Genomic DNA, 22679 nt, shown 5'->3' with positions numbered 1-22679 from the left:
AAATGCAGCCTTCTGTAAGCTTTAAATATCCACTGGGCTTACATCAAATACATCAAAACACAACAATAAAAAACACTTTTCTGAACTTATCAATATGACTCTGTCCTTCACAGGATAAGTAACATGGATCACTGCAAAAACTCACAATCTTAACAAGAATATTTGTCTTATTTCTAGTTAAAATGTCTCATTTTAGTAAAAAAAATCTCATTACACTTAAAACAAGACTCATCACTGGAAAAAACAACAATTTTCACCTGTTTCAAGTAGATTTTCACTTGAAATAAGTAGAAAAATCTGCCAGTGGAACAAGATTTTTTTGCTTGTAATGAGAAGATAAATCTTGTCCCACTGGCAGATTTTCCTACTTATTGCAAGTGAAAATGTACTTGAAACAGGTGAAAATTGTCAAATAAGTTATTTTTCTGGTGATGACTCTAAATGTTGAAATAGCAGTAAAACCACATTCATTGATGAAATGACATAAGGGATGGAAAGGGGGGATGGAAGTTTTACAGGGGGGATGATTTTGACTGTTTTTATTTCAGGGGGGGATGATTTTGACTGTTTTTATTTCAAGGGGGGGATGATTTAAAAAAAATTTATTTCAGGGTGGGTGATTTTGACCAATTTTACTTCGGGGGGGATGATTTTGACCGTTTTTATTTCAGGGGGGATGATTTTGACCGTTTTTATTTCAGGGGGGGGGGGTGATTTTGACCGTTTTTATTTCAGGAGGAGATGATTTTGACCGTTTTTATTTCGGGGGGGGGGGGTGATTTTGACCAATTTTATTTCAGGGGGAGATTATTTTGACCGTTTTTATTTCAGGGGGGATGATTTTGACCGTTTTTATTTCAGGAGGGGATGATTTTGACCGTTTTTATTTCAGGGGGGATGATTTTGACCGTTTTTATTTCAGGGGGGGATGATTTAAAAAAAAATTATTTCAGGGTGGGTGATTTTGACCAATTTTACTTCGGGGGGGGGGGTGATTTTGACCGTTTTTATTTCGGGGGGGGGGGTGATTTTGACCGTTTTTATTTCAGGGGGGATGATTTTGACCGTTTTTATTTCAGGGGGGGATGATTTTGACCGTTTTTATTTCGGGGGGGGGGGATGATTTTGACCGTTTTTATTTTAGGGGGGGATGATTTGGACCGTTTTTATTTCAGGGGGGATGATTTGGACCGTTTTTATTTCAGGGGGATGATTTTGACTGTTTTTATTTCAGGGGGGGATGATTTTTACTGTTTTTATTTCAGGGGGGATGATTATGACTGTTTTTATTTCAGGGAGGGGTGATTTTGACTGTTTTTATTTCAGGGGGGGTGATTTTATTTCATCCCCCCTCAACTCGAGTACTGATTATATGTTCATATGTTTGTTTTTCCAGCGCTGAAGCTGCAGGTGTGATTTGTGTTCAGGCATCGTAACGGACTAACCTCAGGTTTAACGCGGGTCCTTCGAGCTGCTTTTCAAACCGCTGCTGCAGCAGCGTTAGAGCCAGGAGGAGGTGACGGGATATAAACCCATGTTTTACTGTAGCTGTCCAATGTACGTAACCTGCAGACATGTCCACACATGAATTACAGTAAGAACACATGAGCTGGTATTTCACAGGTCGTTTTCATTGTTTATTTCGTCCAAGCGGAGGCTTTGACTGTTAGCTTCTCCCCGTGCTAAGGTGGCCGCGTTCCATTTACCTCGGAAATCGGAACTGGGAACTGGGAATGGTAGCCATCTTGGAATGGTAACTCGGGGGTGGTGAAGCGTCTCCCACTTTCCCAGTAGGAAATTCCACTTCGAAGGGGGTTCCAGTTGAAAATTCCGACTGGGAACTGGGAAATTCTGACTTCCGTGGACAAATGGAACGCGGTATAACATGCCGGGCAAACACGCCTCTCTAAACTCTCTAAACTACATCATTCGGCTGTTGTCAATTTAATTTCCTCTGCTTCCATTTTCAATTGATAACTGTTTTATATGATATATCATTTTTTTCAGTTACTACTCGAATCATTTTGTGAATATTTTATATTTCGGCTTGCACATGTTCATATAAATAGTATTTTAACTGTTGTAACATATCTGATCATCTGATTATATTCAATATACAATTTTACTAAGAACTAAGTTATATTTTCCATGGATTCAACGTTTGGCTCCTGGAGCTTTTTAAAAAATGTTTGACTTTTTTTTTTTCTTTTTTTCTTCTTTTTTGCTTTTTTTCTCTTTTTTTTCCTTTTTTTCTTTTTTTCTTTTTTCTTTTTTCTTTTTTAATTTCTTTTTTCCTTTTTTTCTCCTTTTTTCTTCCTTTTTCATTTCCTTTTTAATCTCAACTTTTCTTTTGAAATTCTGACTTTTTCTCGATATTTCGACTTTTTTCTCAACATTTCGACTTTTTTCTCTCGACATTTCGACTTTTTTCTCAACATTTCAACTTTTTTCTCGAGATTCTGACTTTTTTTCTCGACATTTCGACTTTTTTCTCTCGACATTTCGACTTTTTTCTCAACATTTCAAATTTTTTCCCGAAATTTTGACTATTTCCTCGACATTTCGACTTTTTCTCAACATTTTGACTTTTTCTCAAAGTGCATAATGAAAAAAAAACCTCCCCCCAGTTATAACTAATACAGAAACATGCAGCATGTCTTCATTCTAAGGCTGATACAAGACCTTTCATTTTTTGCGGCTCCAGACATATCTGTTTTTTTGTGTTTTTGCTCCAATATGGATCTTTCAACATTTTGGGTTGCCGACCCCTGCTCTAGATGCTAGTAATGGTCCCTGCATAATTTGTTTTTAAGTTCACTTCGTTATAAGCCGGTGTGTTGATGGCATGTCATCTTGACCAACTTTATTATTAGTCATTATTAATCTTATTGTCAGGCAGGAATGTGAATAAGTTGCCGCAGAGTGCTACTTCACGAGTGATGCTATTTAGTTTATTGTTGGTTGTATTTCGTAGTTTACGTAGATTTGTAAGATTAAATTGACAGTTGACTTTTTTTAATTTAATGATGCATATTATTTTGGACCGGTGTTCTGCCGATCTTTGCGACCCGTCGAGAAATGCTACTTTGTGGTCCTGCGCATGCGCACAGTCGATTTTCAAAGTTTGATTGCCCATCATTTCTTGCACGATGTAAAATTGATAATATGGGATGTTTAGTATTTGATCCTTCAAAATACACGACCCATGACATGAATTGCATTACACTTTGTGAACATTATACGATAAAGAGAGGGAAAAAACCAATTCTATCGCTTTATTGGATATTTACGACGGAGTATTAGGGCCAAACTAAGACAAAAAAAAAGGAAATTACGAAAATAAAGTCATAATATTACGAGAATAAAGTCGTAATATTTTGAGAATAAAGTTGTAATATTTTGAGAATAAAGTTGTAATATTAAATACATTATAAATATATAAATATAACTTCATAAGATGCTCAATATTCCTCATTTTAACACAAGGAGAAGATGCTCTTCCTGTTAGTTCTCATAAATTATATTCTCATAATATTACGACTTTATTCTCGTAATGTTACGACTTTATTCTCGTAATGTTACGACTTTATTCTCGTAATGTTACGACTTTATTCTCGTAATGTTACGACTTTATTCGCGTAATGTTACGACTTTATTCTCGTAATATTACGACTTTATTCTCGTAATATTACGACTTTATTCTCGTAATGTTATGACTTTATTCTCGTAATGTTATGACTTTATTCTCGTAATGTTATGACTTTATTCTCGCAACATTACAAATTTATTTTCGTAATTTTACGAATTTATTTTCGTAATTTTACGAATTTATTCTCATAATATTACGACTTTATTCTCGTAATATTACAACTTTATTCTCGTAATGTTATGACTTTATTCTCGTAATATTACAACTTTATTCTCGTAATATTACAACTTTATTCTCGTAATTTTACGAATTTATTCTCATAATATTATGACTTTATTCTCGTCATTTCCATTTTTTTTTTTTTTTTTTGTCTTAGTTTGGCCCTAATACTCCGTCGTAGGTATTCATTCAGTCATTCACCTTTATTTAACCAGACAGGTCATTAATAACACATTCTTATTTACGATGACGGCCTGGCAAGAGACAAGGAAGTGGTTAAGTGCAGTACTCGAGTTGTAAAAAAAAAATCAGGGGGGGTGGTGGATTTTATCATATGAGGACAGATAATTTGTGCTGATTACAAATAATATAATATATTACAAATAATAGCAGTGACCAAAACACCTGCAGAAATACTGCAGGAATGACATAGCAGCAGTTAAATGCAGCCTTCTGTAAGCTTTAAATATCCACTGGGCTTACATCAAATACATCAAAACACAACAATAAAAAACACTTTTCTGAACTTATCAATATGACTCTGTCCTTCACAGGATAAGTAAAATGGATCACTGCAAAAACTCAAAATCTTAACAAGAATATTTGTCTTATTTCTAGTTAAAATGTCTCATTTTAGTAAAAAAATCTTATTACACTTAAAACAAGACTCATCACTGGAAAAAACAACAATTTTCACCTGTTTCAAGTAGATTTTCAGTTGAAATAAGTAGAAAAATCTGCCAGTGGAACAAGATTTTTTTGCCTGTAATGAGAAGATAAATCTTGTCCCACTGGCAGATTTTTCTACTTATTTCAATTGAAAATTGACTTGAAACAGGTGAAAATTGTGAAAAAAGTTATTTTTCTGGTGTTTTTTTTACTGGTGATGACTCTAAATGTTGAAATAGCAGCAAAACCACATTCATTGATGAAATGTCATAAGGGATGGAAAGGGGGGATGACAGTTTTACAGGGGGGATGATTTTGACCGTTTTTATTTCAGGGGGGGGTGATTTGGACCGTTTTTTTTTTTTTTTTTTTTTTTTTATTTCCATCCCCCCTCAACTCGAGTACTGGTTAAGGGAGTAAAACACAGTAAAACTGTAGCTCTACAAAGGTAGAAACCCATTAGGGAGCCTCTAGTTTGATGATTGTGAGTTTTCCTACGGCCGTTGAACGCAGCGTGCGCCCTGCCTTGCCACTGCGCATGCGCGTGGCGTGTTGTAAACAATGAGGTGATTCCCAGACCGTCTCAGCTTTGTGTATACCTGATACTTTATCCTGCAGAGACAAACACGCATCCAGGCGCTGATTACACCTCATAAAATGTTCCTCGGTGAGTACAGGGACACGTGTGGATAAATGTCATCATACACTTGTTTTTTTTTGATGACCACGTATCTTGGGCGTGACAGCATGCAAATCAAGCACTGGTATTGTGACAGTTTCTCCAGGTTTTCTGTGGATTTGAAAGGAATTGAATTATTGCAGCCCAAATCTCGTGCATAAATAACCCCGACCTACTTTTTAATCTGAGCTCTTTCTCCGTTTATTATCCGTCAGCCATTAGCGGGTTAGCAGCTCAGGCCAGTGCAACTTCTCTCTGGTTTTGTCTCTTTTTGGGTAAAAACCTCCATATTTATGTACAGGACTGTCTGAGAAAATTAGTATATTGTGATAAAGTTCTTTATTTTCTGTAATGCAATTAAAAAAAACCCAGAAATGTCATACATTCTGGATTAATTACAAATCAACTGAAATATTGCAAGCCTTTTATTATTTTAATATTGCTGATTATGGTTTACAGTTTAAGATTATTATTTTTTAATTTTTTATTTATTCTTATTTTTTTTTAAATGGGATATTTGAGTTTTCTTAAACTGTAAGCCCTGATCAGCAATATTAAAATATTGTGATAAAGTTCTTTATTTTCTGTAATGCAATTAAAAGAAACAAAAATGTCATACATTCTGGATTCATTACAAATCAACTGAAATATTGCAAGCCTTTTATTATTTTAATATTGCTGATTATGGTTTACAGTTTAAGATTAAGATTCCCAGAATATTCAAATTTTTTGAGATAGGATATTTGAGTTTTCTTAAGCTGTAAGCCATGATCAGCAATATTAAAATAATAAAATGCTTGCAATATTTCAGTTGATTTGTAAAGAATCCAGAATGTATGACATTTTTGTTTTTGTGATTGCATTACAGAAAATCACAATATTCTAATTTTCTGAGACAGTCCTGTATGATCAAAGTGAGCATTTGTGTGGTCCGTTTAAAAATGATATAGATTTATTGAAAACTATGAAGTAATGAGGGCACGTGGCCTGCTGAATACATAGAAACGCAAAAAAAGACCCAAAGTGTCTGTTTGGCTCAATTAATTAATGTTCTTCTTGAAATTAGAGACAATTAAATACTTTACTAGAGGCTCAACAACAACATTTCACAAGATGTGGGACCCTTTGATTGTGTACTTAAAAAAACCTCGTGACCCTTCCATCATAAGCCTATGGAGCCCTGGGATGTACAGGACTGTCTCAGAAAATTAGAATATTGTGATAAAGTTCTTTATTTTCTGTAATGCAATTTAAAAAAAAAAAAAAAAATGTCATACATTCTGGATTCATTACAAATTAACTGAAATATTGCAAGCCTTTTATTATTTTAATATTGCTGATTATGGCTTACAGTTTAAGATTAAGATTCCCAGAATATTCACATTTTTTGAGACAGGATATTTGAGTTTTCTTAAGCTGTAAGCCATGATCAGCAATATTAAAATAATAAAAGGCTTGCAATATTTCAGTTGATTTGTAATTAATCCAGAATGTATGACATTTTTGCATTACAGAAAATAAAGGACTTTATCACAATATTCAAATTTTCTAAGACAGTCCTGTATGATCAAAGTGAGCATTTGTGTGGTCCGTTTAAAAATGACAGATTTATTGAAAACTAATGAAGTAATTAGGGGACGTGGCCTGCTGAATACATAGAAACCGAAAGTGTCTGTTTGGCTCACTGGATTAATGTTTTTCTTGAAATTAGAGAAAATGAAATACTTTACTAGAGGCTCAACAAGAACATTTCACAAGATGTGGCACCCTTTGATTGTGTACTTTAAAAATCTCAAAATTTCAATTAAAAAAACAAAAATGTCATACATTCTGGATTCATTACAAATCAACTGAAATATTGCAAGCCTTTTATTATTTTAATATTGCTGATTATGGTTTACAGTTTAAGATTAAGATTCCCAGAATATTCAAATTTTTTGAGATAGGATATTTGAGTTTTCTTAAGCTGTAAGCCATGATCAGCAATATTAAAATAATAAAAGGCTTGCAATATTTCAGTTGATTTGTAATGAATCCAGAATGTATGACATTTTTGTTTTTGTAATTGCATTACAGAAAATCACAATATTCAAATTTTCTGAGACAGTCCTGTATGATCAAAGTGAGCATTTGTGTGGTCCGTTTAAAAATTAAACCAAAAACTAATAAATAAAATAAATAAATAAAATAAATAAAAACTAATCCAATTCAAGATGTTGTACTTAAATGCATCTCATTTTGTGCTTTCTTAAATAAAAAATATATTGGAAAAAAAAGAAACGCAGAGAAGGACATAGACGTATTTGTTGGTAAACTCAGTGTTAATTACATTTTGCAATTCGTACTTGTGGAATAAACACATTTAATCACAGTCTGATTTCAGCAAATGAAGGCTTTTAAAAAAAAAATAATTATAAAAATGCCATGAGACGTAACCCACGTGTTTCAGTTAGAATATTGGGTTTTCATGCCTTTTTTATTTTTAGTTTAATCTTGAAATATTATGTGTGGTGGTCAAGCTGTAAGGCTCAAGAACTGTGTAGAAGACTTAGCCCACGTGTCTGTAGTTAGTTTATTTTTTTCCGGTTTATTTTGTGGTTAAAGGGTTTCTGCAAGTAAAGGGGTTTATCCAGGAACCTTCTTAAAACGTGCTTCATCTGTGCTGATTAGGAATGGGCGATATTTTACCGTTCACGATTTACCGTCAAAAAAATTCCCCACGGTAAGAATTTGTCATCTCTCGGTAAAAACGATAAATTCCTGTTGATGATGTTTTTGTGTAAAGCTGATTCATGGTTCAGCGTTAAATCCACGCACAACGTACGTGAAGGAAGGAAGGAAGGAAGAAAGGAAGAAATTGAGCCAGAAAGAAAGAAAGAAATGAGCCTGAAAAAAAGAAAGAAAGAAAGAAAGAAAGAAAGAAAGAAAGAAAGAAAGAAAGAAAGAAAGAAAGAAAGAAAGAAAGAAAGAAAGAAAGAAAGAAAGAAAGAAAGAAAGGATAAATTCCCGTTGATACGTGTTTGTGTAACAAACATGGCGGATCTGAGTCATTACAGTTTTGCAGTACAGTTGTAACTCATTTAATTGGTTTTTATTAATTCAATTTAATTGGTGTAGTTTAGTAGTATTTAGTATTATTTTAGAGCAGTGATTTGGGGGCTCCAAAGACTGAATGTGGTGATTTTTTCTTTTTTATAGTTAAAAAGGTGGAGTTGAATTGGTATTTTTTTTTATCGTTATCGGGATAAATGCCAGAAATTATCGTGATACATTTTTTAGTCCATACCGCCCATCCCTAATGCTTATTCATTCTTGGGGGGGGGGAAATGCAACACTGAAGAATGTTCCTGTGATATTTGGGTATTTAGGGCTTTGTTTAGTTTATTTTAATGACCTTTTTTCCGTCCTCTGTCAGGTGTGTTGCAGAGAGCTGAAGAATGGAGGCAGTTCTGAGCCGGCTGAGGGGGCTGACGGCCGCCGAGCTCTGTGAGGAATTTGCGCGAGCCGACCTCAAGTGCGGCCCCATCACTTCTACGACACGAGCCACGTACGAGAGGAAGTTAGCCCGCGTCCTGGCTGAGCAAGAGGGCGATGTCGCCGAAACGGACAACAGCTTTTCAACGGCCTTCTCGGACAGCGCTGCTGAAAACGCCAAACCCGTGTCGTGTTCGTCAGTCGCACCCGTGACGGCTGCGTCGAGCAGCAGCTCCGCTCAGACCGCCGGTGAAGAGTTGGACTTTGGTTACGGTGTAGGTCTAAATCCTCCAGAGGAAGAGGAAATCTTAGGAAAGACGGCTGCTAACTGCGCTGCCGACTGCAGTAACTCTCAGTCCAAAAATGAAACCCCCTCAAAGCCAGCACAAGTGTCCCCAAACTTTTATTATGGAGTATGTCCACCCTGGGAGGATGCCCTGGCTAGAAACGGTAAGAGATACTCAAGACCGTTTATCAGTAATACATTGAGATTCATACGTTTATTTAATTTTTAATTAATTAATTAATGTTTTCCCTATGTCTGTCCTTATAGAATCAGTAAGATGTGCAACAACGTGTTTTTTATTTTTTTTTGCTAAATGTGTTTATTTCTATACGACGGAGTATTAGGGCCAAACTAAAAAAAAAAGGAAATTAAGAAAATAAGGTCATAAAAATATGAGAATAAAGTCGTAAAATTACCAGAATAAAGTCATAATGTTGTGAGAATAAAGTCGTAATATTTTGAGAATAAAGTCGTAATATTACGAGAATAAAGTTGTAAAATTACGAGAATAAAGTCGTAATATTACGAGAATAAAGTCGTAATATTACGAGAATAAAGTCGTAATATTACGAGAATAAAGTTGTAAAATTACGAGAATAAAGTCGTAATATTACGAGAATAAAGTCATAATGTTGTGAGAATAAAGTTGTAATATTTTGAGAATAAAGTCGTAATATTACGAGAATAAAGTCGTAATATTACGAGAATAAAGTCGTAATATTACGAGAATAAAGTCGTAATATTTTGAGAATAAAGTCGTAATATTACGAGAATAAAGTCGTAATATTACGAGAATAAAGTCGTAATATTTTGAGAATAAAGTTGTAATATTTTGAGAATAAAGTCGTAATATTACGAGAATAAAGTCGTAATATTAAATATAAATATATATATATATATATATATATATATATATATATATATATATATATATATATTATATAACATAACACAACACAAAATGCTCAATATATTCCTCATTTTAACACAGGGAGAAGATGCTCTTCCTGTTAAAGAGTTCTCATAAATTAACACTTTATTCTCGTAATATAACGACTTTATTCTCATAAATTAACACTTTATTCTCGTAATATTACGACTTTATTCTCATAAATTACCACTTTATTCTTGTAATATTACGACTTTATTCTCATAAATTACCACTTTATTCTTGTAATGTTACGACTTTATTCTAATTACATTATGACTTTATTCTCATAATTTCCAATTTTTTTTTGTCTTAGTTTGGCCCTAATACTCCGTCGTATTTCTAAGCCTTGTGTAAGCTCTGTGTGAAGGTTTGATAAGGACAGATTTGAGTAGTAAATAGTAAAAGACTAAATCTCTCCTGGATATTACATTTGTTTACTAATGATAATTACTGTGTTGTGTGTTTTTGTTAAGCTCTTGCTGCTGTTGTAAATGTTTGGTTGTCTGATAGAGACAGGACTGCCTGATCTCTCTGAAGGAATGAAATAGATGGACAAAGATACAAAAATCAATTCTGATCATGTTAATGAGACCGGGGTTGCATTTACTGCAGCCGCAAAAACCAAAAGCCCTTTACTTTACCCTCAGTAGAATATAGAGCTTAACCGGCTGACGAGACAAAAAGGAAAATAGCACAAAAACCTGTAATCAGTCGACGCGAGCGCTGTATTAATTGACTGTAATAAATGAAACTAGAAACCACATAACAATAGAATCAAACTGGTAACGGCCCCTTTTTTTAATCTCTCGGATCTCACACGTCATGAAAGATGTATGTTTATATGTAGGTTAAAACTAGTTTACAAGGGAAGTTACAATACATTACATGTATAAAAGAATGTAGCGTAGTGGTCTTTAGGGATGGGCGGTATGGACTAAAAAATGCATCATGATAATTTCTGGCATTTATCCCGATAACGATAAAAATGACGATTAAAAAAAACAAACAATTCAACTCCACCTTTGTAACTATAAATCTATCTCGCTCTCAGATCTGCCATGTTTGTTACACAAAAACGTCATCGGGAATTTTTCTTTCTTTCTTTCTTTCTTTCTTTCTTTCTTTCGTTCGTTCGTTCGTTCGTTCGTTCGTTCGTTCGTTCGTTCGTTCGTTCGTTCGTTCGTTCGTTCGTTCGTTCGTTCGTTCGTTCAGGCAGGCTCATTTCCTTCCTTCTTCCCTTCCTCTTTTCTACCTTCCTTCCTCCTTTCCTTGTTTTCTCCTTTCTTTCTTTCCTTCCTTCCTTCCTTCCTTCCTTCCTTCCTTCCTTCTTTTTTCCCTTCCTTCCTTCTTTCCTCCTGCTCTCTCCCTTCCTTCCTTCCTTCCTTCCTTCCTTCCTTCCTTCCTTCCTTCCTTCCTTCCTTCCTTCCTTCCTTCCTTCGTTGTGCGTGGATTTAACACAGAACCATAAATCATCTTTACACAAAAACATCATCAACAGGAATTTATCATTTTTATCGTGAGATACAAATTCTTATTGTGGGGATTTTTTTTGACGGTTTATCGTGAACGGTAAAATATCACCCATTCCTAGTGGTCTTGGCCCTCTCTGATTTTACCGTTTGCCATCTTGAATTTTTATCCCAACTAGACGGGCTCTACGTTTTCAGAGTTGTTGTTCACATTTCCAGGGTTGTAAAAAGGGTCCGGATATGGAAACGAATGTTCAAATGGGAATTAGCAGAAAAACTACACACACAAACCCTGGGTTAATACAAAAGTACTTATCAAGGATGTGGAACGTCACCAGTTATTTCCTTTCAGCACCGAGCATACTCACCTTCTGAATAATGTTCTGCACTTACAGGACTGTCTCAGAACATTAGAATATTGTGATAAAGTTCTTTATTTTCTGTAATGCAATTAAAAAAACAAAAATGTCATACATTCTGGATTCATTATAAATCAACTGAAATATTGCAAGCCTTTTATTATTTTAATATTGCTGATTATGGCTTACAGTTTAAGATTAAGATTCCCAGAATATTCTAATTTTTTGAGATAGGATATTTGAGTTTTCTTCTTTTTTTTTTTGCTTTAAAGATATCAGAGAAGCACTACATGCACTACTCATGACACACATGGGCATATACAGGGGTGCACACAAGCCGGGACTCCAGGGATAGTCTACTGCCCGTTTTAGATGTTTCCCTGCCTCAACACAACCCTGATAGACAAGGCTGTGTCACCAACAGAGTTGTGTAAACCTTGATGACATGTTGATGACGACCAGTGATTAGAATCAGGTGTGTTGAAGACAGGGAAACATCTAAAACATGCAGTAGACTATCCCGAGTCCCGGCTTGTGTGCACCCCTGGGCATATACACCTAATTCCTGCCTTCAACTCAGTGTTTCATACGGAAGAGTAGCGGTGGGCAAAAATATCGATATTGCAATATATCGCGATACTTTTCCAGCCGATTCAATATCGATATTAAAAATTTGAATATCGATTTTTTTTTTTTAAATATTTTTTATCCCCGATCTTTTTCCCATTATATCACCCAGTGCTCCTACCTAAGTGACAGTCCTGGGCATTGCCACTCTCTACCAACCCTGGGAGGGCCCTGCACTGAGCTCAGTTTTTATTTCACGTTTTATTTCATTTTATAATTTATTTTTTATATAACACAATTGCCTGTCCTTAAAAAATGAAAAATAATGGACAGAGGTTTATTTATTTATGGATTTATATCTATACTGACTGATCACTGTGCCTGTCCTTGGTTTTAGTACCCATCTTTCTTGTGTTTATCATCATTTGCCACATAATTAAAGCAACCTCATACTAAATTTAATGTTAATTTCATATGATGTAAATAATATGAAAAACATATACAAATAAGTTGTAACTTTAGCTTGTATAGTTATAATAAAACATTGTTTTGACTCAGTTTGTCCCATGAATTGTCACTATAATCTGATGAACGTGCAACTCGGATTTTAAGATCCATCACTATCATCTGATGTACGTATCATATATCATCTGATATACAACTTGGATTTTAAGATGTGTAATGCATTTTTAAATTTTTCGGTGAACTATGTAGAATATAATAATCGGGATATCGCATAATCGGGATATCGCAATGTGTATCGTATCGTGGCTCAAGTATCGTGATGCGTATCGTATCGTGAGGTCCTTCCCAATACCCACCCCTACGGAAGAGTATTAGGGCCAGGCAGGAGAAAAAATAAAAATCATATTTTATTTATTTAATGTATTACATTATGCACTTCGAGAAAAAAGTCGAAATGTCGAGAAAAAAGTTGAAATGTCAAGATTAATGTTGAGATACAATTTCAAGAATAAAGTTGAAATGTCGAGAAAAATTTCGAAATGTCGATTAATGTTGAAGTACAATTTCGAGAAAAAAGATGAAATGTATTTCAACTTTATTCTTGAAATTTCGACTTTATTCACGAAATTTCGACTTTATTCTTGAAATTGTATTTCAACATTATTCTCGACATTTTGACTTTTTTCTCGACATTTTGACTTTTTTTCTCGAAGTGCATAATGAAAAAAAAAATCTTCCATATTTTTATTTTTCTCCTGCCTGGCCCTTATACTCTTCCGTAGTTTCATAAGATTCGATGATGATTTAAAAACAACAATACAAAAGGTTTAAAGGTTGTGTGAGTGCAACTACATTTTCTGATTAGCTGCACTGACTTTAAAAATAATCAGCCTGGATCAGCCGATCATTTTAATGTTGCAGTTTATGACTTTTAAGGGTGTTTGGGGGTAAAGGGACTTATAAAAACGGTGGCGAGCATTGACTGTGTACCTGTCTGTTCATGCACTACTTCCTTTCTTCTCTGCTGTAGACGGAGTATATAAAGATAAGAAGGAGGCACTTCAAGCTGTAAAGTTGATGAAGGGGGCTCGCTTCAAAGCTTTCTCCAACCGTGAAGATGCAGAGAAATTTGCAAAGGGAATCTGTGACTATTTTCCCTCCCCCAACAAATCAACACCCTGTGTTTCTCCTATCAAGTCCAGCCCGCTCCTTGGCAAAGGTAAGTGTGCAGATGCACTGGGGCCGGATTCACCAATATGTTCTTAAGAACGATCTTAAGAAATGTCTTAAGATCTAAAATTAAGAAGTTCATAAGAAAGTTCTTAAGTGCAATTCTTCAATATTTTCTTAAGAACTGTCTTAAGAACTGTCATTTCTTACGAATTTCTTATTTTTCCTACTTAAGAACTTCTTAAAATATGTCATTGCATTGCACGCGCCAACAAACAGCATTTATACAGGTAGTTGGGTCTTAACCGTCAGTCACTCACTAAACATGGAGAAGGAGAAAAAGAGATGCAGGAACTTTTCAAGGTTATGGTGGATGAGATTAATGTGCGAAAAAAAATACTATTGGGGAAAATTAATAATAATTAACTACCACGCTAACTAACATGCTAACGAACAGTTAACAGGCTCTTTGTGTAATTAATTACAAAGTATATCCTCAAACTATGACCTACTAGTCTAACCTAAAAAATTTGAGAACTTTTATTTCAAAAATACCATTTATTCTTAAGTTTTTTCTTAAGAAGAAAGTTGAGAAAATACTTAAGAACTTTTTTGGAGAATATGACTTCTCTTTTTTCTTCTCAAAACTGAACTTAAGAAAAAAATGACACTTAAGAAGATTTTTCTTCTTAAGAATGTTTTGTGAATCCGGCCCCGGATCTGTAGTTTCGGCCCTTATTGGCCGTTTTTAAACACGTCTGAAACAATATTTAGATTTTTTTGTTATTGTTATGCTTCTGTGGCCTTCATCCATGGTTCATTCCGCAGTCGAGAACATGGAGGTCGACACCATCAACAGGGAGCGAGCCAACAGTTTTAAGAGCCCACGCAGCCAGGACTTGACGGCCAAACTGAGGAAAGCGGTGGAGAAGAGCGACGAGACGGCCTTCAGCGAGCTCGTCTGGAGCAACCCGCGGTATCTCATCGGCTCGGGGGATAATCCCACCGTCGTCCAGGTGAGAACGTTAACGTCTGCTTGTATTATTTTTTATTGCCAGTCCAGAGCAAAACCGCATTTTATATATGTATGAGAGTGAGTGAGATGGAGAGAGAGAAAAGGAGAGGGAGGGGATGGAAAAAAGTGATAAAAATTCAGGAATGGAGATTCCACTCCCATATAACAAATCAGCTTGTAGAAGCTTGAAAAGCTGTTGTATATAAGTGTATTTTTTTTTTGAACGCTTTTTTGCAGCAAATTCTTATTAGCAGTTTATGTTTCTAAAAGAAAGAAATGGATTGTAGCACCCTATAATGTAATAATTTCACCCTATAATGTAATAATTTCACCCTATAATGTAATAATTTCACCCTATAATGTAATAATTTCACCCTATAATGTAATAATTTCCTTAAAATGTAATAACGCCTGAAAATTAAATAAAATTTGCACTTAACTCAATCGAAAATGTAATAAAATCCAATAATGTAATAACTTCACCAATAATGTAATAAAATATCCTGACGGATATTGTAATAAAATTTTTACCGATAATGTAATACCTTATTACATTATTTGGAGTTTATTACATTTTCAGGTGGGTCTTTTTTTTCTTTTCAAAACTGATAATGTAATACTTGACAAATAATGTAATATATTTGTTCATTTTCCGTCCAGAGTTCTACATTTTGTGTTTTAAGTATCTAAGAATGTTATATACGCTGGATTTGAAACACCAGAATGATTATTGGGTTAAATTGCAGACTTTGAGTACCATGTAATAAATTCCCAATAATGTATTAAGGTATTACATTATTGGTAAAAATGTTATTACAATATCCGTCAAGATATTTTATTACATTATTGGAGAAGTTATTACATTATTAGATTTTATAACATTTTTGATTGAGTTAAGTGCAAATTTAATTACATTTTCAGGAAATTATTACATTATAGGGTGCTACATGGATCTACTAGGCTCTACTAGGGCTGGGCGATATGGACCAAAAGTCATATCTCGATATTTTCTAGCTGAATGGTGATACTCGATATATATCTCAATATTTTTCTGTGCCTTAATTGGGGTTTCCCCCAAAGCATTATAGCATAGCATCTCTGTTAGCTTCATTTTTTTCTGAGGCAAACCCTTAAAAAAACAGTCAGTTTTAATACAAAGCCTCGTTCCAAATGTCACACAGGTTCCTTTATTAACAGAGGTCTGCACAATATCAAAATGTATAAAACAAATGAAATAAAAATAAACTGCCTGCATATATAGAATAAAAATGCTTCTTGAATAAAATAAAACAAATATCCCTTTCCTGCATAACAATTAAATTAAAATACACTGTGTAATTAATACAATGTAGACAGTAACAGGCAGACTTTTCCACTGAGGTTGACAGTTGTGCAAATAACAAAACATTTGTGAAAATCTCAAATAAAACATTCAAGTCAATTTGTCACAAAATAAGCTATATCAAAATCATTAAAAAAAAAAGAGAATTTTTTTTTTTTAATAATTGATATAAACGATATTGTCTCGTACCATATCGCGTTTGAAAATATATCGATATATATTAAAATCTCGATATATCGCCCAGCCCTAGGCTCTACCAATAATTTATCTAATGTTTTATACCCTGACTAACAAAACTGACTTCCTGTCAGCGGTTTTGGTTTTATTTTATTCTTTTTTTTTATTCCCCAAGCTGGAAATTGCAAGTTCTCATTCGTCATTACTGGGGCAGCACAAGAAAGGCCCATTTCAACAACACACTTGTAAACATTTGTTAAGTGGTAATAAAAAAAAAAGGTTGGTTCTGTACCAAGTTGGTACAAAGAGAAGCCCGTCATGGTGCCAGCTCGCTCTTACAGACGCCGACTCCCCTTTTGTTCGGCCTCGGCGGCATCTCAGGCCGACAAAGAGGCAGAAGGAGTTTCTGCCTCGTCAGTACAGTGAGCTGGAAGAGCTGGAAGGCTTGAACAAGCCGGCTGCATTAATGGGGTTTAGGTTTCACCTACGTGGAGTTATTCTTGCCAGTGAGCAGTTGCTTCAACATGACCATTGTACGGTAAAGTTCTGATTGGAAGAGTGTTGAATCATGTTGACGTCCTGTTTGCACGTAGAGGCAAAATAGGGAAGTGTAAAGGTGATTCCAAACATTTCCCATTTAAGAAAAGCAGGCACCGTTCTTTCTTTTTTTCTTTTGGTGCGTAGACATTTGCTGCAGTAATGTTCCTGTTTTCCTACATCTGGACCTTTAACAACATTCCTGTCTGGCCCATTATTTGAATCAGGTGTGTTGGAGCAGAGAAACGTCTCAGCCATGCAGGACCGGGATTAAAACATGGAATTCATGTTTTCAATGTTATTTTCTTAATGTCAAATTGAATGGAGGTAGATTTGTGTCTTAATTATTCAATCAAAAAAAAGATTGCTTCAATCAAAAAATATATTTTCAATTAAAAAAAAATTCACTTCCATCAAAAAAAAAATTCAATCAAAGAAAAAAAGTGTTTGAATGCAAAAAAATATTTGAGACTCAAAAAAATGCATTTGAACACTGTTTTTCTTTGATTGGAAATGTTTTCTTTGATAGAAGTGAAGTTTTTTTTCTTTGAAGCAACTTTTTTTGATTGAAGTAGTGTTTTTTTGTGTTTGGGCCATATTATGGGCAGGACATTTGTGTCTTTATCATTTAATCAAAAAAGAAGTTGCTTCAAAAAGAAAATATTTTCAATAAAAAAAATCACTTCAATTAAAAAAAACTTTTTCAATCAAAGAAAAAAAGTGTTTGAATGCAAAAAAATATTTGAGACCCAAAAAATTGCATTTGAACACTTTTTTTTGGATTTAAAATATTTTTTTTCGATTTGAAGTGATTTTTTTTTTTGCTTCAAACAAAAAAAACTTCACTTCTATCAAAGAAAACATTTCCAATCAAAGAAAAACAGTGTTCAAATGCATTTTTTTGAGTCTCAAATATTTTTTTGCATTCAAACACTTTTTTTCTTTGATTGAATTTTTTTTTGTTGATTGAAAATATATTTTTTGATCTAATAATTAAGACACAAATCTACCTCCATAAAATTGTACCTTATATCTCTAGGTGTTAAAGTATTACTTTAAAATTGTTAAGACTCAATGTATTGCTTGATTTCAAGCATGTTTACCTCAGGAAAATTACTTCGGCTTCTCCCAAATGTAATTAAACCGGAGATTATAGAATTACCAAGGTTACAGAAGATGTTTGCAGATATGTCATCCCTTTGTTTTGTCTTATCAGGAGGGCTGTCGGTACAACGTCATGCACGTGGCAGCCAAGGAGAACCAGGCAGGAATCGCCCAGCTGCTGCTGGACACCCTGGAAAACCCGGAGTTTATGCGCCTCATGTATCCAGACGACCAGGAAGTCATGCTGCAGAAGAGAATCCGCTACATCGTAGATCTTTACCTCAATACTCCAGATAAGGCTGTGAGTTATTTTTCCTCATAAAGACATAATGCAATCAAATTTGATTACACTAGAAAATGGGCTGTGATCTTTTTTTATTTATTTATATTTCTCCCTTCCTCAGGGTTTTGAAACACCACTCCACTTTGCCTGCAAGTTTGGCAGCCCAGATGTGGTGAACGTCCTGTGCTCGCATCCCGACACTGACAAGAACTGTATGAACAAGGACGGACAGAAGCCTTTTGATGTAAGAGCTGTGTTTTAACTTCCCTCCTCTAAGCTCTGGGGATGGAGGTTAAAGGGGACCTATTATAAAAAACACGTTTTCTCTTGCTTTAAAGCAGCACAATGGAACTTTTCCACTATTTTTTTCCACTATTTTTGCCGATGCACCGGTGTTGCACATTAAAAATTACACGTAGCGACGTTGAACACTAACCTTTCCACTTATTTTCTCGTTCGTTGTTCTTCTTATTCTTCTTATTTTTTCCTTTTCACTTACGTCCTCTTCGTCTTCTTCTTCTCCTCTCACGTAAAAAACACCGGTGCATCGGCAAAAATAGTCCCCGGTAATTCACTTCCGTTGTGGCTTTTTTATTTGCGTCGTTTCTTTATATTTGCAGCGGCGTTTGTTTTTATTTGCAGCGTTTCTTTAATTTTCAGCCATGGCGGGTCTCGGCCACCGTACTTTTGTATCCTTGAATGCTGCAGGCGTTTGGAAACAGCAAAAAATGCGCATTACCGCCACCTTGTGGTCAGCAGTCCTATTTGTTCAGGCAAAGGTTCTTGTGTACATTGTAGTGGAAACACGCCGGCTGAAGGTGCTAAAAAAGACGCTCGGCCCTGTTAGAGGTTCCAGCTAGTGGAAGGAGGCAACAGGGGCAAAGGTGAAAGAAGTGCTTTAGTTTGACAACAGCACCCGTAGTTTGAAATCACAAATGTGATTTTATTTGCTGGGGATCAAAACAGAATGGACCCATGTGTGTGCCCACATTACAAGAGCTGTAAAACAGATGCCGAGTTTAATAAAACTGAAGTCCTGGCAGCGACTGCAGAGTGATGTGCTCACCCAGATTTTTGGGGCATGACCTTTGAAAATCTGTGCACAGTGAGCGTAGGAAGCTAAACTTAGATGTGTAAATTGTTTTCTCAGTTGATCCCACAGCAGCTGCATGTCAGGATTTGTCATTATTTTTGTCGTCCTTCTTTCCACAGGTTATTTGTAGCAGAAAAAATAAAACCCAAGAAGTCAAACAGAGGATAAGTGACTACTTGGAGGGTAAGGGTGTACACATTTCTTATAAAACTGAATGTCAGCGTTGCAGTGTTTCTCATATTCAGTTATGCACACAGAGTGAGCTGGTATTGTAGCCCGTCACATCCATGGTTGGAGTTTGGCATAATTCTCTTAAATAATGGTGCCAGTAAGAACTTTTCTGTATTGATGATGATTGTATTTAGCAATTGGAGCGATATTAATGGATCAGAGTTGAAGCTGCCATTAAAACTGCTGCAGTCCCTTTGCATTACATGAAAAGTGTCAGAGTTGTAGAGGGAAAAAAAAAGATAAATCTGATAGTTGAATTTCAACACTGGGACTGAACTGAATTTGGAGCGAGGTACTTGGCATGAAGAACCACACGCTGCCTAAATTCACTGATTGACAGTAGCACCTGCAGCGGTCACATGACGACTCTGCCAGCCGGGTTATTATTCCCACCTCGTTGTAAATATACACGGACATTGTTCTCTGATGCTTCCTGAATAAAGACAAACTTGTATGAACTAGGGATGGGCGGTATGCACTAAAAAATGTATCACAATAATTTCTGGCATTTATCCTGATAACAATAAAAATGACGATAAAAACAAAATACTGATTCAACTCCACCTTTGTAACTATAAATCTATCACCACATTCAGTCTTTGGAGCCAAATCACTGCTCTAAAAGATACTAAATACTAAACTACACCAATGGGAATTTACAGTTCTTTCTTTCTTTCTTTCTTTCTTTCTTTCTTTCTTTCTTTCTTTCTTTCTTTCTTTCTTTCTTTCTTTCTTTCTTGCTTGCTTGCTTTCTTGCTCATTTCTTCCTTTCTTTCTTGCTCATTTCTTTCTTTCTTTCTTTCTCATTTCTTTCTTTCTTTCTTTCTCATTTCTTTCTTTCTTTCTTTCTTTCTTGCTCATTTCTTTCTTTCTTTCTTTCTTTCTTGCTCATTTCTTTCTTTCTTTCTTTCTTTCTCATTTCTTTCTTTCTTTCTTGCTCATTTCTTTCTTTCTTTCTTTCTTTCTCATTTCTTTCTTTCTTTCTTTCTTTCTTGCTCATTTCTTTCTTTCTTTCTTGCTCATTTCTTTCTTTCTTTCTTTCTTTCTTTCTCATTTCTTTCTTTCTTTCTTTCTTTCTTGCTCATTTCTTTCTTTCTTTCTTTCTTTCTTTCTTTCTTTCTTTCTCATTTCTTTCTTTCTTTCTTGCTCATTTCTTTCTTTCTTTCTCATTTCTTTCTTTCTTTCTTGCTCATTTCTTTCTTTCTTTCTTTCTTTCTTTCTTTCTTTCTTGCTCATTTCTTTCTTTCTTTCTTTCTCATTTCTTTCTTTCTTTCTTTCTTGCTCATTTCTTTCTTTCTTTCTTTCTTTCTTTCTTTCTCATTTCTTTCTTTCTTTCTTGCTCATTTCTTTCTTTCTTTCTTTCTCATTTCTTTCTTTCTTTCTTGCTCATTTCTTTCTTTCTTTCTCATTTCTTTCTTTCTTTCTTGCTCATTTCTTTCTTTCTTTCTTTCTTTCTCATTTCTTTCTTTCTTTCTTGCTCATTTCTTTCTTTCTTTCTTTCTCATTTCTTTCTTTCTTTCTTTCTTTCTTTCTCATTTCTTTCTTTCTTTCTTGCTCATTTCTTTCTTTCTTTCTCATTTCTTTCTTTCTTTCTTGCTCATTTCTTTCTTTCTTTCTTTCTCATTTCTTTCTTTCTTTCTTGCTCATTTCTTTCTTTCTTTCTTTTTTTTTCTTTCTTTCAGGCTCATTTCCTTCCTTCTTTCCTTCCTTCCTTCCTTCCTTCACGTACGTTGTGCGTCGATTTAACACAGAACCATAAATCATCTTTACACAAAAACTTCATCAACGGGAATTTATCATTTTTACCGTGAGATACAAATTCTTACCGTGGTGAATGTTTTTGACTGTAAATCGTGAACGGTAAAATATCACCCATTCCAAGTATGAACCTTATGTTATGTGTTGTTTCCGTGCAGACCGCTGCTATATTCCTCTGCTGAGGGCGACCGACAACACGGCCCAGCCCATAATCGGAGCTCCGTGGTCGCCAGAGTCGTCGGAGAGTCTGTCCCTGATCCAGCGGCACACGAAGAGCCCCATGGATCCTCTCATGACGGTCACGGCCTTCGCCGGCCCGCTCAGCCCCTCGCAGGCAAGTTCACCACCCAGTTTTAAAAGAATTATTACAGAATAGTATACAGGAACAGTTAGGGCTGTTCGATTTTGCCCAAAAATAAAATCTCTTTTTTTTTCTCTCAAAATCCGATTTTCGATTTTCGATTACGATTATTTTGTGAATTGACAAAAGGCAAAGAAATGATTTCAAATATGCTGTTTTTTTATTGAACATTTGCCCCATTGGGCTTTAAGTGCAAACTTTGCTCTTATTAAACCAAAAATGAATGAATAAAGTGCAAAACTCTGTAAAATAAGTTGAAAAAAAGTTTTAAAAAATATAATAAAATATAAAGTTATATCTCTGAAAAAAAAAATCAGCAAATCAGCACTTGCAAACATACAGTAAGTTATATTTCCAATTAAATAAAACAAGACATTTTCTAATTAAACTAAACTGGGTCTTTGCATGCTAAATAATAATGCAACCCATGAAGGAGGTAGAGGTGTGTAATGTCAGTCATTACATTTGCTATTCACATTTGCAAGTTTTTTGCAAGGAACACGAGCCGGTCTACCACACTTGAGGGATGCCCGGTGGCATGTTAGTATATCACCATGGTTACAACGCCCCCTCCTACACTAAAGAGCCTCTCCCATGGGGCACTTGTCTTAGGTATTGAGAGGTATTTCCATCAATCATTAATATGGTATCAATCATTAATATGTATGCAGACAAGGTTAAAAAAAAATATATATATTTTTTTTTTAAAAAATCGATTTTACGATTTTCACATTTTAACATCGTTCTAATCACATAATCGCGATTATGATTTAAAATCGATTAATCGAACAGCCCTAGGAACAGTATACAAATAGAAAACAGAACATGTGCCAGGGGTGAT

At 34.9% G+C, this 22679-nt stretch overlaps 1 protein-coding gene across 1 annotated transcript in view; it reads left to right on the top strand.

Annotated features, from left to right (window-relative positions):
• Positions 1 to 5082: 5082 nt before the first annotated feature.
• The window catches only part of ankle2 (ankyrin repeat and LEM domain containing 2), a 34498-nt gene continuing 16901 nt past the window's right edge, over positions 5083 to 22679 (top strand). The window contains exons 1-8 of the mRNA XM_061730365.1: positions 5083 to 5204; positions 8632 to 9140; positions 13798 to 13986; positions 14766 to 14953; positions 18225 to 18413; positions 18517 to 18639; positions 19608 to 19671; positions 21636 to 21815. Coding sequence (XP_061586349.1) covers positions 8654 to 9140; positions 13798 to 13986; positions 14766 to 14953; positions 18225 to 18413; positions 18517 to 18639; positions 19608 to 19671; positions 21636 to 21815 — 1420 coding nt within the window. The 5' untranslated portion in view covers positions 5083 to 5204; positions 8632 to 8653. The remainder of the gene's footprint in view (positions 5205 to 8631; positions 9141 to 13797; positions 13987 to 14765; positions 14954 to 18224; positions 18414 to 18516; positions 18640 to 19607; positions 19672 to 21635; positions 21816 to 22679) is intronic.

The sequence above is a fragment of the Cololabis saira genome, chromosome 9 (assembly GCF_033807715.1).
Source record: "Cololabis saira isolate AMF1-May2022 chromosome 9, fColSai1.1, whole genome shotgun sequence".
Classification (NCBI taxonomy): Eukaryota; Metazoa; Chordata; class Actinopteri; order Beloniformes; family Belonidae; genus Cololabis; species Cololabis saira.
Note: the sequence above shows the minus strand (reverse complement) of the source record. Positions and strands in the feature narration are given on the sequence as shown.